Source organism: Pipra filicauda, unplaced genomic scaffold, assembly GCF_003945595.2.
Source record: "Pipra filicauda isolate LSUMZ 115617 unplaced genomic scaffold, ASM394559v2 scaffold264_size1072897_pilon, whole genome shotgun sequence".
Lineage (NCBI taxonomy): Eukaryota > Metazoa > Chordata > Aves > Passeriformes > Pipridae > Pipra > Pipra filicauda.
In genome coordinates, this window is record NW_024104381.1 from 659,121 (window position 1) to 672,223 (window position 13,103).

The 13,103-nt window shown below is 53.8% G+C and overlaps 3 protein-coding genes across 3 annotated transcripts; 2 read left to right on the plus strand and 1 right to left on the minus strand.

Moving 5' to 3' along the window:
* Positions 1-860: 860 nt before the first annotated feature.
* Positions 861-4,189, minus strand: LOC114001648 (acidic mammalian chitinase-like). The gene is made up of 11 exons (XM_039382315.1): positions 4,165-4,189; positions 3,695-3,728; positions 3,039-3,275; positions 2,774-2,830; positions 2,503-2,668; positions 2,268-2,392; positions 1,955-2,060; positions 1,682-1,867; positions 1,414-1,533; positions 1,176-1,316; positions 861-1,015 (listed from the first exon to the last, which is right to left on the minus strand). Exons 1-10 carry the CDS (start codon positions 4,187-4,189, stop codon positions 1,182-1,184), a joined length of 1,191 nt encoding a protein of 396 aa, XP_039238249.1. The 3' UTR covers positions 861-1,015; positions 1,176-1,181.
* A 3,090-nt stretch (positions 4,190-7,279) lies between these two features.
* Positions 7,280-9,914, plus strand: LOC114001646 (acidic mammalian chitinase-like). The gene is made up of 9 exons (XM_027746954.2): positions 7,280-7,450; positions 7,677-7,733; positions 7,837-8,002; positions 8,087-8,211; positions 8,419-8,542; positions 8,669-8,854; positions 9,100-9,219; positions 9,317-9,458; positions 9,569-9,914. The coding sequence occupies exons 1-9, from the start codon at positions 7,374-7,376 to the stop codon at positions 9,823-9,825; spliced, it is 1,254 nt and encodes a 417-aa protein (XP_027602755.2). The 5' UTR covers positions 7,280-7,373; the 3' UTR covers positions 9,826-9,914.
* Positions 9,915-10,160: 246 nt separating this feature from the next.
* PIFO (primary cilia formation) lies at positions 10,161-12,573 on the plus strand. Its single transcript, XM_027746959.2, has 6 exons — positions 10,161-10,285; positions 10,611-10,753; positions 11,094-11,192; positions 11,343-11,476; positions 11,885-12,011; positions 12,386-12,573. The coding sequence occupies exons 1-6, from the start codon at positions 10,261-10,263 to the stop codon at positions 12,452-12,454; spliced, it is 597 nt and encodes a 198-aa protein (XP_027602760.1). The 5' UTR covers positions 10,161-10,260; the 3' UTR covers positions 12,455-12,573.
* Positions 12,574-13,103: the final 530 nt, after the last annotated feature.

Consider the following 13,103-nt stretch of genomic DNA (forward strand, 5'->3'; position numbering starts at 1 on the left):
TGGGAGGTGGGAGAGAGCCTTTTCCTGACTCCATTTACAGGCACTGGGTTGTAGTGGCAGCAGCTCCAGCGAGTGCACACAGACCAGGCTGGATGTGGGCCAGCTCTGCACATATTTGGCCACTGACACTGTGGTTGTATTTCCCTCGTTCTGTCACACTCCTGGAGAGGGGACAGTTTATCTAAGAAGGTCAGTAGTCCCCAAGTACAGCTCAGTTATTAAAAGCTGTTAAGCCATTGAGAGACTGGCAATATCACCACAGGAGGCCCAGACAGGCCTCTTTAACCAGGCTCCATGATTAAATGATGCTCCATGCATCCCTAATCAAGTTTTGGCTTGCATGGCCTATTCCTTCCCCTGCATGTCCCGCTCAGCTCCAATTGGTTTCTATCTTTAAACTGACCCCTCAAGCCCATTTTCCTGCAGTAAATGTTTATTGTGCTGGTAAGGAAAGGCAGAAGAGACAGAAACTGAGCTTAAATTCTTGGTTAGATAGATAAGCAGGTGACTTAAACACTTGAGATGGCCAAAAAGAATGGATTTATCAAAGTGCTCCATTTCTACATGAAGGTGCTAAAAAATTCCTCTTAATCCCAGATCTCTGTTTGAGATTAAACAAAGAGGAATAAGAACTGAGCTTTCTGCCCCACAATCACATTTCCTCTGGAAATGTTAGCAGAAGACTCCTAGAAAATCGCTCCATCCACAGGGCTGGGAAGAGCGGGCAACATTGACACCTGCTGTTGGCGTTTTTAATTGCTGCTGTTCCCAGGCACAGCCCACAGGATTGTTGGGAAGCCGAGAGCATGGAAATAGTCAGGATGAGTTAAAACAGGGAGAATTGTTGCTTTTGCAGAAAGCTTTATTTAATCACTCTTATTGTGTGCAATTAGCTCAGAGGGGTCTGTTGGTTGGAACAGGACTGGAATCTTCATGGCAAGTCCCCTGAATTGCTGCTTCCATGTTTAGGAGCTTGCAGGGACTTGAGGACTGGACTGTTCACAGGTCTTGCAGCCTGAAAAGAAAGCAGGAAGCAGATTGCCTTTGGGAAGGGATACTGTTTGGAAGGGCCCCTCCTCCCTGCCCTCTCTCCATGGCCCCAGGGTGCTCCGAGCACCCCCTGCCCTTTGGAGCTGCTGGAGGGACACCAAGGCCGTGTTCCTGCCGGGACTCACCGCTGGTCACAGACCAAGGCCCTTCTTCAGGGTGGAGATCAGGGGGTATTTGCCTTCATGGCAGAAAGTGCCAGTGAAGTCATCCAGGTCGATGGTCCAAACCATGGCCCCTCCAAAGTTGTTCTGCTTCAGCCAGTCGACCTGTTTGGGGCCGGGCAGAAATCCCGATCAGCCCCGGGAGCTGCTCCTGCAGGAGCCTCCTGCCTCCTTCCCAGCACAGCCCCACGTCCCACCAGACCTTTGCACTGAAGCTCTTTGTGTTGTCGTAGCCAATCCACTCGTTGCCCTTGTAGGCATAGGGCACGTCCTCAGGGGCATCCCAAGACTGGGTGGCTCCGGTGTTCAGGAACGAGCAGATCTAGGAAAGAAGGGCAGAGCGGGACAAGTCAGCGAGTGACCTGCCAAAAAGGGCCTGTGCAATGTTGCCTGGGGTCAGAACTCTTGGCTGGGAAGGCAGAGGATGGTTTGTGCTGCTCTGGGTGTCTGGAGGTGAGGGCCACACGTACCTCGTAGTAAGCCAGAAGCCCGGCCTCCCTGGTGTAAGGTCCTGCTGGCCCAGGGCCCGAGGTTGGGGCCCCAATCCCAGTGTTGGAGGGGTTTTGCAGGGTGAAGGTCTTTCCGTAGGTTGGGAAGCCAACCAGGAGCTTCTGAGCTGGGGCACCATTGTTCTTCCAGTAGTTCATAGCGTATTCCTGTAAAAATCCCACGGTTCAAGTGAGTGCCAGGCTTTGTTGGCAGGAAGGGGAGTTCAGTGACAGAGACTCCCAAAATGTCCTCACCACACTGAAGGTGCTGCCGCTGCTGAACAGGGGGCTGTTCTCGCCAGTGGAGCCGTCCCAGGGGCTGTGGAAGTCGTAGGTCATCACGTGGATGTAGTCCAGGTACCTGTGGAGAGCATTGGCTGTGCCCTGACCCGCTCAGGCACCAGAGCTGACGGTTCCTCCAGCGCTGGCCAGTCACCCCCTGTCCCAGCCCGGCCACGGCCCCACTTCCTGCACATCTGGGTCCCTCAGGGGCTCTTTGCAGCTTTGACTGCAGTGCTTGCAGGACACCAGTGCAGTCCCACAAGTGATCCCAGGCTTTGCTACTCACTTGCCCAGCTCAGCAATCTCGTAGCCGGCCTGGATGGTGGAAAGTCCTCCAGCCACAGCCGCGGTGACCAGGAGACGGGGCTGGTTGGTCTGTTTGGCTTCCTGCTCAAAGGCTGCCAGCAATTCCTGAGGGATGCCAAGGAACAGGGCTCAGCCGGGGGCTCTGGGCTCAGGCTTTGCCTCTGCCTGGGCCTCAGGCCAGAGCTGTGCCAAGCAGAGGCCTTGAGCAAACCCACCTTAACTAGGACAGTGAAGAGCCCCTTGTCCTGGGCTGGGCTGCCCCTGGAGCCGGGGTATTCCCAGTCCAGGTCCAGCCCATCGAATCCATACTGGCGCAGGAATCTGACAACGGAATTGATGAAAGTCTGGCGGTTCTGGGGGGTGGAAACCATCGTAGTGAACCTGGGCAAGCAGAGCAGGAGAGAGTTTCGGTTAGACTGGGGCCTCCTTCCATTCTCCCTCCCTTTCCAGGGCACCATTATTGGAAAGAGACAGTTTGAACTTTACTTTTCTGTGCCAAAATTCCATCCTCCAATGGCCAGCAGGGTCTTCAGGTTTCTGTTCCTGCAAAGGAAGGGACAGCAACCTGTGTTACTGCAAGGCTTTGGTGGAGCTGTGGCCTTTCCAGGCCCTGTCCTTTAGGTGGGAAGCTTGAACAGCAGGTCCCCAACACTCTGAGCCACTGTCCCCGTGCTCAGAGGAGCGGGGCTGTCCCCTTCTCTGCCCTGGCCCAGAGGGAGAACAAGCCCTGCCCTCTGCTCCCAGCACATACTGGTTCTTCAGGCCGTTGAAGGATTTGTAGAGGGTCTCGTCGTTCCATTCATAAGTGGTGATCTCGTTGTTGTTCATCCCGGCGAAGGCGTAGATCAGGTGGCTGCACAGGTTGGGGTCGATGTTCTCGGGTGTGTATTTGCCCAGGCCAGGCCTGTACTGGGCCCAGTTGGTGAAGTAACATGTCAGCACGTAAGCAGTGCCTGTGGGGAGACACAGGAGCTGGGGGGGCTGCCTGCTGCTCCTCAGACACCAGTGGCTTCACACAGAGCATCAGGAGCAGATCTGCTGGGAAGGACTGGGCAGAGTTCCCTTCTGGGGTCAGGAGTTCAGGGCAAGGGCAGTGGGGTTGCTCCTCCCTCACACACTGCCCAGCTCTCCGGGACACCAATGGATTTGTTTCCTTCCTCCTCTGTCTCGGGGGACGGGTCGGCCTCGGGGCCTCTGGTGCCCCAAAACTCACGACTTGGGGTCTCTCCCCCAGGCTGAGCCCCTGTGCTGTGCTGCCCCGGGAGGCAGGAGGGAGGCAGGAGGGCTGGCTGCAGAAGGGCCAGCTTGGTGGGAGGCTCTTGGTGTTGGCTGTGCCGCCTGTTTGCCCTGTCTGGGAGTGCTGGGGCTGGGAAGGGTTGGCAGCAGTTGTTTTAGGGAAGGAAGCACCTACCGAGGTGGGCGTTGAGCAGCAGGGCCAGACCTGGGAGGGCAAAGGGAAGAACAAACCTGTCAGTGTTTGCACTCAGAAACACAAAGTTCTTGTGCAGGACTCTGTATTCCTAAGCTGAGGCACATGAGGGTTTCTAGGGAAGATGGTAAAATTTCTGGAATGATTTCAGGTAAAAGCACAGAAAAGAGAGCAAACAAGCAGTAGTTTGAATGTTAGATTTTTGTTCCAAAGCACATCTCAGTTTCCAAGTGCAATGAACTCTATTCATGTTCAAAGCAGAACAGATCCCCAGCAGCAGCACTAAAGAACAGAACTCTCCCTCCTTAAAGGAGGTTGCGAAATCTCTCATGAAAAGAGGGAGCAGCAGTTTTATACCCCCAAGGCCCTGTGCAGGCACAGTGGGACAGTGACAGAGCCCCAGCACTTGTCAGAAAGGCAGAGAGCCCCGGGCTGAGGCGGCACTTACCGGTGAGCAGAGTGAGCTTGGCCATCTTGGACCAGAACTGATGTGCTGCACAAAGTCTCTGCTTTTATACCCTTCTCCCCTCTGCTGCCAATCTTGGATCAACACGGGTGGGCAAACATTGCGAGACTTGGCAAAGATCAGAATCACCTCAGCTGGTACCCGGACAATGGGCCTGAACACTCCAGCTGGAGACATCACTGGTGGTGGGTCGTGCCATGTGCTGGTGTTGCAAGAGCAGCTGAAGAGCCAGATTAGATTTCTGTCATTGTTTGGAAGTTCGTTCCCAGCCACAGGTTTGTGTCCCCGCTGGGGACGGGGCAGTGACCGGTGGCTGAAGGGTTTGACCTTGTGCTGTCCTTGAGTCCTCCCCTGCCAACAAAAGGGTTGTGCTTTACAAGGGTTTGGTCTCCTTGGTGGGACCAAGTGAAGGCAAAAGTGAGCAGGACTTCAGTCCCCAGCACTGGGCATTTTGGAGGACATGGGAATGGGGCTCACTCCCTGTAGGCACAGTGTCTGTCAGGATAGAGGGGCTTTTGGGTCTGAGTAGGCTCTTGCCCTGGTGTGGTCACCTCAGGGAAGCCCAGGGTATCCCATCACCAAAGGAAAACCAAGTCAGTGTCTGCTGAGTCATTCTCCTCCTTATGAAGAGAATATTCTTCTCAGAGAAGCATTATTTCTTGTCACCCCTGTGATCTAATTGCACACAATAAGAAGGAACCATTCTGAAAGGAACAACTTGAATATCAGGGGCTCCATTCCGTGACCCATCAGAAAAGAGCCCAGGCAGCTGAAGGACAGACAGACTTATTCCAGCACAGCCACAGAATCAGCAGAACGACAATTTTAGTTGGTGTGTGGAGGGAAACTACAGCAGAAACAACCCAGAGTGGTGGATCTCTGCAATCCAACACTTCAGCTGCTGGAATAGTGTGGGAGGTCCCCTTCTGCAGACTTGACCCTTTTTTAACTTGAATCCTTTTATCAGGAACCAATTCTCCTGCCCTTAATTACCTACTGCCATTCCCAGGGAGCCCATGGAAAAACACCTTTCTTTAGACAGAAAGAAGGCAGGGAACGTCCTGAAGGAAAACTCCAGGACTTGACCAACTGCCATTTCTTACCACCACATGCAAATTAGTGTCCTTGAGCTTGCCTTTCCACACGAAAACAGACCTGAAAAGGCTCCAGAGGTTGCTGAGGGTGGGATTTCCCAAATCTATTCCAATTTAATTTATACTATGTTACTTTATCAACCAAGAAACACACTGGAAAAATACCCCTTGGAGGTGGTTGTCTTGTTATCGGTCGCATGACACCCAGTGCCTGCACGAAACCCAAAGGGTCAGGCCAACACACTTTAATCTGCAGGTCATCCAACATGTGACGTGGGCAACTCTGAGGCTGTTTTCCAGGCTCCCATTCAGCCAAGCCTGGGTGACCTACTGGGAAGTCACCTTCATGTCACCTGAACAGGAATAAAGGAACATCTCGGAGCAGGGCCACTGGCCATGTGCCTGCTGTGTGATGGGCTTCCCTGAGGTGACCACACCAGGGCAAGAGCCTACTCAGACCCAAAAGCCCCTCTATCCTGACAGACACTGTGTCTACAGGGAGTGAGCCCCATTCCCATGTCCTCCAAAATGCCCAGTGCTGGGGACTGAAGTCCTGCTCACTTTTGCCTTCACTTGGTCCCACCAAGGAGACCAAACCCTTGTAAAGCACAACCCTTTTGTTGGCAGGGGAGGACTCAAGGACAGCACAAGGTCAAACCCTTCAGCCACCGGTCACTGCCCCGTCCCCAGCGGGGACACAAACCTGTGGCTGGGAACGAACTTCCAAACAATGACAGAAATCTAATCTGGCTCTTCAGCTGCTCTTGCAACACCAGCACATGGCACGACCCACCACCAGTGATGTCTCCAGCTGGAGTGTTCAGGCCCATTGTCCGGGTACCAGCTGAGGTGATTCTGATCTTTGCCAAGTCTCGCAATGTTTGCCCATCCGTGTTGATCCAAGATTGGCAGCAGAGGGGAGAAGGGTATAAAAGCAGAGACTTTGTGCAGCACATCAGTTCTGGTCCAAGATGGCCAAGCTCACTCTGCTCACCGGTAAGTGCCGCCTCAGCCCGGGGCTCTCTGCCTTTCTGACAAGTGCTGGGGCTCTGTCACTGTCCCACTGTGCCTGCACAGGGCCTTGGGGGTATAAAACTGCTGCTCCCTCTTTTCATGAGAGATTTCGCAACCTCCTTTAAGGAGGGAGAGTTCTGTTCTTTAGTGCTGCTGCTGGGGATCTGTTCTGCTTTGAACATGAATAGAGTTCATTGCACTTGGAAACTGAGATGTGCTTTGGAACAAAAATCTAACATTCAGACTACTGCTTGTTTGCTCTCTTTTCTGTGCTTTTACCTGAAATCATTTGACAAATGTTACCCAGGCTGAGGTGCCTCAGCCTGGGAATGCGCAGAGTGTGGTGTGTTTGCTGTAGAACACAGAGGTGACAGGGTAAGGTTATTCTGGGTTCAGCCCAGTCTTGCACAAGAACTTTGTGTTTCTGAGTGCAAACACTGACAGGTTTGTTTTTCCCTTTGCCCTCCCAGGTCTGGCCCTGCTGCTCAACGCCCACCTCGGTAGGTGCTTCCTTCCCTAAAACAACTCCTGCCAACCCTTCCCAGCCCCAGCACTCCCAGACAGGGCAAACAGGCGGCACAGCCAACACCAAGAGCCTCCCACCAAGCTGGCCCTTCTGCAGCCAGCCCTCCTGCCTCCCTCCTGCCTCCCGGGGCAGCACAGCACAGGGGCTCAGCCTGGGGGAGAGACCCCAAGTCGTGAGTTTTGGGGCACCAGAGGCCCCGAGGCCGACCTGTCCCCCGAGACAGAGGAGGAAGGAAACAAATCCATTGGTGTCCCGGAGAGCTGGGCAGTGTGTGAGGGAGGAGCAACCCCACTGCCCTTGCCCTGAACTCCTGACCCCAGAAGGGAACTCTGCCCAGTCCTTCCCAGCAGATCTGCTCCTGATGCTCTGCGTGAAGCCACTGGTGTCTGAGGAGCAGCAGGCAGCCCCCCCAGCTCCTGTGTCTCCCCACAGGCACTGCCTACGTGCTGACATGCTACTTCACCAACTGGGCCCAGTACAGGCCTGGCCTGGGCAAATACACACCTGAAAATATCGATCCCTGCCTGTGCAACCACCTGATCTACGCCTTCGCCGGGATGAACAACAACGAGATCACCACTTATGAATGGAACGACGAGACCCTCTACAAATCCTTCAACGGCCTGAAGAACCAGTATGTGCTGGGAGCAGAGGGCAGGGCTTGTTCTCCCTCTCAGGTCCTGCCTTGTTGTTCACCCTCTGCTCTCTGCACAGCCCTGGGCGAGGGATGCTGAGAGAGAAGGCAGAGATGGGCAGGGCAGGGCAGGGCAGGGTGACAGCCCCGCTCCTCTGACCACAGTGACAGTGGCTCAGGGTACTGTGGACTTGCAGTAACTCTGGTACCTGTCCTTCCTTTGCAGGAACAAGGATCTGAAGACACTCCTGGCCATTGGAGGATGGAATTTTGGCACAGCCAAGTAAGTTCAAACCATGTCCTGCCCATAAAAGCACCCTGGAAAGGAAGGAGAGGAGGAAGATGCTCCAAACAAAGCCCAACACTCTCCTGCTCTGCTTGCCCAGGTTCACTACAATGGTTTCCTCTGCTGAGAACCGCCAGACCTTCATCACGTCTGTCATCAAATTCCTGCGCCAGTACCAGTTTGATGGGTTGGACCTGGACTGGGAATACCCCGGCTCCAGGGGCAGCCCAGCCCAGGACAAGGGGCTCTTCACCGTCCTGGTTAAGGTGAGTTTTGCTCTGCTCAGCACTGCTCTGGCCAGAGCCCTGGGCAGATGTAAAGTCTGAGCCCTGTTCCTTGGCATCCCTCAGGAATTGCTGGCAGCCTTTGAGCAGGAAGCCAAACAGACCAACCAGCCCCGTCTCCTGGTCACCGCGGCTGTGGCTGGAGGACTTTCCACCATCCAGGCCGGCTACGAGATTGCTGAGCTGGGCAAGTGAGTAGCAAAGCCTGGGATCACTTGTGGGACTGCACTGGTGTCCTGCAAGCGCTGCAGTCAAAGCTGCAAAGAGCCCCTGAGGGACCCAGATGTGCAGGAAGTGGGGCCGTGGCCGGGCTGGGACAGGGGGTGACTGGCCAGCGCTGGAGGAACCGTCAGCTCTGGTGCCTGAGCGGGTCAGGGCACAGCCAATGCTCTCCACAGGTACCTGGACTACATCCACGTGATGACCTATGACTTCCACGGCTCCTGGGAGAGAAACACTGGCGAGAACAGCCCCCTGTTCACAGGCCCAGCTGACACTGGGGACTACAAGTACTTCAACGTCGTAAGTGTTTGTGAGACAGAACCCCAGGCCTCAGCTCTGTGATTGCACCACTGAGGAGATATTGAGGAATTCATCATCCTGCCTGCAAACCAGGGCAAAGACTTCAACAGGAGTGTTTTCTTACAGGAATATGCTATGAATTACTGGAAGGATAATGGTGCCCCAGCTGAGAAGCTCCTTGTTGGCTTCCCAACCTACGGAAAAAGCTTCACCCTGCAAAACCCATCTGACACCTCTGTTGGGGCTCCAGCATCAGGCCCTGGACCAGCTGGACCTTACACCAGGGAGGCTGGGACACTGGCTTACTATGAGGTACGTCTGTCTAATCACATTCCTGGTTCAAATCATTTGAAGGAATGTATAAGGAAGGCGCCCATGGAGCTTTCTGAATGGCTGCCTCAGACACAAAACTGTCCATAGAATTGCTAAGAAAAAGTTACTTATTTTCAGGGACCAGACAAGTGACACAAAACTAGAGAATAAAGTCCAGACAATGGCAGAGCCTGGACTTTTCCCTCTTTGAAATTAACATTCCACCTCTTGGTGCTTCTCCCTAGATTTGCTCTCTCCTGAGCTCTGGAGCCACTCAGGCTTGGGATGAACCCCAGGACGTGCCCTATGCCTACAAGGAGAGCGAATGGGTTGGCTATGACAACACAAAGAGCTTCAGCATCAAGGTCTGGTGGGACGTGGGGCTGTGCTGGGAAGGAGGCAGGAGGCTCCTGCGGGAGCAGCTCCCGGGGCTGATCGGGATTTCTTCCTGGCCCCAAACAGGTCGACTGGCTGAAGAAGAATAACTTTGGAGGGGCCATGGTTTGGGCCCTTGACATGGATGATTTCACTGGCACTTTCTGCAATGAAGGCAAATACCCCCTGATCTCCACCCTGAAGAAGGGCCTCGGTCTGCAGAATGGTGGTGAGTGCTTTGAGTGCCTGAGCAGCTCCCTGGTGGGAACTCCCATGAAGGGAGGGGAGGGATGAGACTCTGTCAGCACAACAATAAGCCCTTTCCTGCTTTGGTTGCAGACTGTGTGCCTCCTGCTGAGCCCCTGCCTCCAGTCACTGAGGCTCCCACTACCACCAGTGGAAGTGGGAGCGGTGGCTCTGGTGGGAGCAGCGGCTCTGGTGGGAGCGGCTTCTGCGCCGGGAAAGCCAACGGCATCTACGCAGACCCAGAGAACAGCAACAACTTCTACAACTGCTTGAACGGCCAAACCTTCGTGCAGAGCTGCCAACAGGGCCTCGTCTTCGACCCCGTCTGCTCCTGCTGCAACTGGCCATGAAGTTCCTAATCCTGCTCCAGCCAGCAGAGCCCTCTGATCCAACTGTACACAATAATGATTCAATAAAGCTTTCTGCAAAAGCGACAATCCTCCCTGTTTTAACTCATCTCGTTCTTGATATTTTGATGTTTCATGATTCTCCCATGGTACCAAAACTTGTGCTCGGGGAAGAGATTGAATCCACAAGCTGGATTTAATTCCCATATGGCATTTTCCAGGGCTTTCTTGCTGCCCTACCCCAGGGGCCACAGGGGAGCAGAGAGGAGCCAACGGGGCAGAAGGGTCGTGACATCACAACCCTGGGCTGCTTCCCCCGAGCCAGCACAGCACATTCCACAGGGCCGTTACTCACCCTCCACGTGCTGCCGTGGCCTCCAGCAGCCCCTGCTCTGCATCCACAGTGACTGGAGCACACAAGCAGCCCAGCAGGGCAGGATGTCAGCGGGGCAGGAGACAAGGGGTGAGAGCTGTGCAAGGTGGGGGCACCCGGGGGGGGGACTCTGGGGCTGGAGGCTTTTCTTCTCTCCCAGCTCCCCTACTGGGCTGCTCATCACTCCCTGCCCAGGGAAAAAACCAGGCCTTTGTGGCAGGAGGGAATAGGCATCCAAAGGGTAGATATCCAGGGTCAGGGGAAGCTCCCATCTGGGAGGTGGGGGCGTGGTTGGCCTCAGACAGAGAGCAGCAGACACTTCAGGTAAAAAAGCAGCACGTGGTCACCTCTGTTTTATCTTTTTTGTTGTTGTTGTTTATCACACTGGTGGCACTTCCCCCTCTGGGTCCCTCAGATGTGCAGAAGCATGTCTCATTTGGGACAACTCAGGAAAGGAAGATGTTCCCCTACTACTACGCCCCTGACAGGCTGGGGATCGAGGTGGCAGCCGTCGGGGGAAACCCTCTGGTTGGGCCAGGCTATTACCTGGGCCAGGAGGTGAGTTGTTAAAGTGTTGTGGTCCTTTGCAGAAGACACAGGACAGGAGCAGTAGGGCCATGGCCAGCCCCACACCCGCCCTGCAAACCCACCGCAGGATGTCTCCACACAAACCTGGAAAAAAAATCCCCTCCCTTCCCAACACACCAGTCCTTATGTAGCTCCACAGCAGTGAGAAAATGGGAGAATTAATAGGAGTAGCATCAATAGGAGTAGCATCAATAGGAATAACATCAGTAGGAATAACATCAGTAGGAATAACATCTGCTGCTCCTGTACTTCTGCCCTGCAAATAGTGTCTTTGAAATGCCAGTAAGACACTTCTTCCTTTGGATTGCAGACAACCATCCTGCAACCCTCCCTGAGCACCAGACCCATGAGCAGCAAGGGTTACGTGATGGGAGCGAGGACAGGCCCACGCTTCATGCCGAGGAACCGGGTGAGGAGCGGGGAGTTCTGAGGTTTTAACACTCTCAGGGCAGCCAAAGTGTTGAAGAGCAGGTCTGTAACACCCAGCTGGCTGCTGCCCTGAGCGTGTGGGAATGGTTTGCACAACCAGATGTTCCACACAAATGTTTTCCCCCTGCAGACGGTGACCCCCGGCCCAGCAGCGTACGAGCCCTTCCGGATGGAGAAGAGGAAGTGCCAGCCTGCCTATGCCCCATTTTCCTCCAGTACACCACGATTTCCATCCAGGCCTCCAGATAGAGAACTTTTCCCTGGGTAACATAACTCATTTTCTTACAATTTTCACAATAAGCAGGAGTACTGACAGAGAGAAATGCTGAGACACGGATGGCAGATAGGAGACTGAGTTCTCAGTGAAGCTTTTTTGTCTTCAAAAAGCTCCCCTGCTTTAGTCTTTAGCTTAGCACCATGACTAGAACACCACAACATGCATTTCTCCCATGGATCTCCCCCACATTGCTCTGCTGAAAACAAAAACTCACTTAGAACACAGGCTGAAGTTCTCAACACCATCTCACATCTTTCTTTTCTATGGCACCATCATTGCTATTAACAAATAGCTGTATTTTAGATGACCATGAACAGGTCATTGAGGTAAATTCTGTATTATAAACATCATACACCAGCTCCAGAACTGAGAGACTTTGTGCCTGTTTTCTTTAGGCCTGGAACTTACAACATAGAGCAGCCATTGAACAAAAAAGTCACTTGGCCCATGAGGTTTGGGTCTCCAGACTGGTCTTCAGTGCCCAAGCCACCAAAGAAGATGGTGAAAAGGGAAGTACAGGAGGTAAGGACAGGGATGAGGGGATGTTATTCCTGGCTCAAGGCTTCTGAGAAAGGAAATTTCCTCGTTACTTTGCACCTGCACTAAGTTTTGTTATCCTTTCCTTACCTGCCTGGGGCACAAGATATGAAGTGATTTCCTGTGAGAAAACACCTGTTTGCAAAACCAGCCACAGTCCTTCAAAAAACCCTTCTATTAAGAAATTTCCTCCGGAAGTTTCCCCCCGCAGAGTGAAGCGAAGCAGAGCCTTGACTGCCCCTTTTAGCTCTGCTGGGAGGAAAAACTCACTCAGAACACAGGCTGAGGTTCTCGACACCGTCTCACACCTTCCTTTTCTAACGTGTTGTCTCTGCTGTTAATGCATGGCTGTCTTTCAGATGACCATGGACAAAGAATCCAAAAAGCACCAGGAGCGAGCGGCCTACCTGAAGCTGTACTTCGGCTGAGGGGCTGTGCCCCCTCCTCTGGAGACACCCACCTGCACCACCAGGCTCAAAGAACCAATAAAACGTCTCAAATGTTTTAAAATCCAAATAAAATCGTCTCAAGCAGAGGGATTTGTGGCCGCTGGCTGCCTCGTCTGGCTGTCTCCGGGGCCCTGCTCCCCTCAGCCCTCGCCCAGGGGATGTTGTCTCTGGGTGCAGGTTTGGGCTGGGGGAGAGTTAAAACTTCTTCCCAGTGGCTGCCATGGGGCTGTTTGTGTTTGTGCCGAACACGGGGTTGAGACCACAGTGAGGTTTATTGGTCCTGGGTTTGTTATTGAGTGTGTTATTGCCGGGCAGGGCCTACACGGAGCCAAGGCCTTTCCTGCCCCTCGTGCTGCCTCACTGAGGGGGAAGTCTGGGAGGAGACACGGCCAGGACAGGTGACCCCAGGTGAGCCAAGGGACATTCCAGACCATGGGACAACATGCTCAGTTCATGAAGTGTGGGGAAGACAGAGGAAAGGGGGGACGTTTGGAGTGATGGCGCTGGTCTGCCCGAGTCACCATTATGTGGGATGGGGCCCTGCTCTCCTGGAGGTGCTCAATATGTGCACATGGGAAGCAGGGAATTATTTCCTTGTTTTCCTTTGCTTTCCTATTAAACTGTCTTT